General features: G+C 37.4%; 1 protein-coding gene across 1 annotated transcript in view; it reads right to left on the bottom strand.

The window, feature by feature from the left end:
- CDCA2 (cell division cycle associated 2) overlaps nt 1–3,920 on the bottom strand; it is a 47,244-nt gene that overhangs the window by 26,618 nt on the left and 16,706 nt on the right. The window contains exon 6 of the mRNA XM_007458826.1: nt 2,968–3,055. Coding sequence (XP_007458888.1) covers nt 2,968–3,055 — 88 coding nt within the window. The remainder of the gene's footprint in view (nt 1–2,967; nt 3,056–3,920) is intronic.

The following is a 3,920-nucleotide window of genomic DNA, read 5'->3' as shown; positions in this document are numbered from 1 at the left end:
CTCTCCCGTTGCGGAGCACAGGCTCCGGACGTGCAGGCTCAGTGGCCATGGCTCACGGGCCCAGCTGCTCCGCGGCATGTGGGATCTTCCCAGACCGGGGCACGAACCCATGTCCCCTGCATCGGCAGGCGGACTCTCAACCACTGGGCCACCAGGGAAGCCCAGGGTTTGCTCTCTTAACACCTTTCATATATACCATACAGCAGTGTTCATTATATTTATCATGTTGTACATGACATCCCTAGTACTTATTTATTTTATAACTGGAAGTCTTTACCTTTTACCTGCCTTCCTCCAATTCACCCTTCCCCCTTCCCCCATTCCTGGCCTCTGGTAGCCAGAAATCTGAGCTCTTTTTCTATGTGTGTGTTTGTTTTTGAAGTATCCTGCTTTATAAGACCTCTTCCCTCTTCCTAAAGGTGCACTGTCTGAGATATAATAACCTCTGGGGTGCCACCAGATAACCAGCTTAAAATAAAACACTGGAACCAGCACTAGACTCCTTTAATCAAGGCCCCACCACCTATGGGAGATTTGTCTTTTCCTGTCTTATACAATGTTCCTGCTTAGGGCCTAGAGGGGTGTTAAAATGGGATACGTTGGCCCTTGTTGTGATGCTCCCAAGAAGACAGAGTGTACAGGGAGGTGTTAGGTATGATGACAGTTTTTAATGACCATACTTCATACATTCTATAACCACTGTCAAAGAATATGTCACTCCTAAAACAAAGTCCCATGAGAGTAAAGCAAGAGAATTGGTAAGAATTGCTGAAAGCAAAAGCATCCTATTTCATCCAGGTTAACAAACTCATAACCCTGCTCTCTGCCCCATCTATCCATCCATCCATCGCATGATTAAAATTAAGAAGTCAGAGCAGATGTGCACCACAAGAAATGCTGAAGGAAGTTCTTTTTCGGGTTGAAAGGAAATGATACCAGACAGAAACTTAGATCTTCAGCAAGGAATGAAAAGCACCAGAAATGGTACCTATCTGGGTAACTATAAAAGGCTATTTCCAATATACACATATTTCCCAATACACATGGTTGTTTAAACCAAAAAAGCCTTATCTTGTGGGGTTTAAAATGAATATAAATATAGTATAGATGACATCTATAGTGTAAAAGGACCATAAAAGACATGGGTGGGAGGAGAGGTAGAAGATCTGTACAGTTTGTAAAGTTTCTGTATTTCACCTGAAGTTGTACAATATTAGCTCTAAGAAGGCTGTGAAAATCTAAGCATGTATACACCACAGTCCTTACAGTAACCATTAAAACAAGACAAAACAAAAGGTGCAATGAGGTATAGTTTAGAAGGTAATGGATAAATAGATTTCTAAAATTTCAAATAAGCCCAATAGACGAGAGGAGGGAAAACAAAAAACAGAACAGAAAATACATGAAAGAAATGGCAGATTTAGGGAATTCTCTGGTGGTCCATAGGACTTCACACTTTCACTGCTGAGGGAATGGGTTCAATCCCTGGTCAGGGAACAAAGATTCTGCAAGCCGTGTGGATAAAATTTTTTTTAAATGGCAGATTTAAATAAAACAATTTCAATAATGACTTGAAAGGTTAATGCACCAAATATGCCCATTAAAAGGCAGAAATTCTCAGGATTGACAAAAAAGCAAGGGCCAGCTATACATATACAAGAGTTTTACTTAAAGATAAAGACACAGGTATGTTGAAAGTAAACCTAATACCTTATGGTGACTTTCATTCAATACAAGCATATTGAATGCCAGTCCCTTTTCACACACTTAAAAACTAAACAAATCATGTGTAGTGTTTTCTCTAACAAAATATACTTGTTAAATGTTTACAGATCCTATTCTTTCTTTTTCTATTGAATGTAGTTCCCTGTGCTATACAGTAGGACCCTGTTGTTCATCTATTTTATATATAGTACTGCGTATCTGTTAATCCCAAGCTCCTAATTTATCCCTCCCCCCACCCCTTTACACTTTGGTAACCATACATTTGTTTTCTATGACTGTGAATCTTTCTTTTTTGTTAATAAGTTAATTTGTATCAGTTTTTTAGATTCCACATATAAGTGATATTACATGGTATTTGTCTTTCTCTTTCTGACTTTATCATAATCTCTAGGTCCATCCATGTTGCTGCAAATGGCATTATTTCATTCTTTTTATGGTTGAGTAATATTTCATTGTATACATATACCATGTCTTTATCCATTCATCTGTTGATGGATATTGAGGTTGCTTCCATGTCTTGGCTATTATAAATAGTGCTGCTATGAACACTGGGGTGCCTGAATCTTTTCAAATTACAGTTTTTGTGTTTTCTGGATATATGTCCAGGAGTGTCTAGGAGTGCAACTGCTGGATCACATGGTAGCTCTATTTTTAGTTTTTTAAGGAACCTCCATACTGTTCTCCATAGCTGCACCAATTTACATTCCCACCAACAATGTAGGAGGGTTCTCTTTCATCCACACCCTCTCCAGCATTTATTGTTTGTAAACTTTTTGATGATGGCCATTCTGACTGGTGTGAAGTGATACCTCATTGTAGTTTTGATTTGCATTTCTCTACTAATTAACGATGTTGAACATCTTTTCATGTACCTACTGGCCATCTGTATGTCTTCTTTGGAGAACTGTCTATTTAGGTCTTCTACACATTTTTTGATAGGGTTGTTTTTTTTGATATTGAGCTGCATGAGCTATTGGTATAATCCTATCCTTTATAATAGATTCTATCAGCTTGGAAATATTTCACTAATTCTTATTGGTAGTAATTCAAAAAAGAAAATGTCATCTCTCACGTAACAAGAATTCTAAAACATTTCTAATATACCGTGAGCTCCTAAAATGTAAGGAACAGTTTTAGTTTTCCCAAATGTTAGCACATAGGTAAACCAAACATAAATGTCTACTGAACAAACATTTCAATGGGTGAATGGGCACATGTACTAAGGAAAAATGAAATACTTACCACTTGAAGCCTCTGTGAGTTCTGAAAGTAGAGGATACTCTCCAACTAAACATCCAGACTGTAGATTTAAACCAGATTCAGAAGATTTCTTGGAGAAAAATAAGAGTAAAGAAGTATTAAATTTTATTACTTATAGGATTACTGATATTTTTATAAAGATTTGAATAAGCATTATAGATTATCTGGAAATCTGATATTAAATCAATCAATCCATCGCCTTCATTATCTAGTTAATTCTTAAGGAAGTATATAGGAATCCTATATTAGGAACCTCCAAACATCCTAACCAACGATTTTCAGTTCCCTAGGAAACGTTTATAGGGCACATTTTTGCTGTCTTATTGTTTGAAGTCCAGAAAACTATGTTAACTGCTTTCTTTTTTTTCCTCTCTCTCTCTCTTTTTTTTTTTTAAGGCTAGTCAAGTGAAGCAGTGGGAGTGAAGAAGGAACAGAGAAATCTGCCACCGGCTGTGATAAATTAATTGTAAACACCACTGCACTCGGACCAGCCAACGCTTTCTTTAAAGAGGAAATTCTCAAAATAAAGAAAAATATAATGACTAATCAAACAACAGAAGGTATCAATAGCTAGAAAAGGAAAACCATCAATGGCCAGGATAGAAAAAAACACTCATATTAATGTAAAAACCACTTGTAAATCATGGTGTATGGCCAAAAATTATTGTCAGATGATGATTCCATATCTACTAGAATAGAGCAGAGGGAGTGGAGATTATAAGCGACTCTGAGATATACATGAAACCCACGGGGGCCCTGATGGTCAACGCTAATGACCATCAAGCATTTATTAAGCCAGTCCAGATAAGGTCAACAGGACATGTACTGGATCTACATGACAGAGAAGGTGCAGGAAAAAAGCTTCCACTCTACCGGCATTAGGTGTCTTCTCTCACTAAAAAAACAGAAACCTGCTGTATCAAACCAGAACTAAG

The sequence above is a fragment of the Lipotes vexillifer genome, unplaced genomic scaffold (assembly GCF_000442215.2).
Source record: "Lipotes vexillifer unplaced genomic scaffold, Lipotes_vexillifer_v1.1 scaffold484, whole genome shotgun sequence".
In the NCBI taxonomy this organism is placed as follows: domain Eukaryota; kingdom Metazoa; phylum Chordata; class Mammalia; order Artiodactyla; family Lipotidae; genus Lipotes; species Lipotes vexillifer.
Note: the sequence above shows the minus strand (reverse complement) of the source record. Positions and strands in the feature narration are given on the sequence as shown.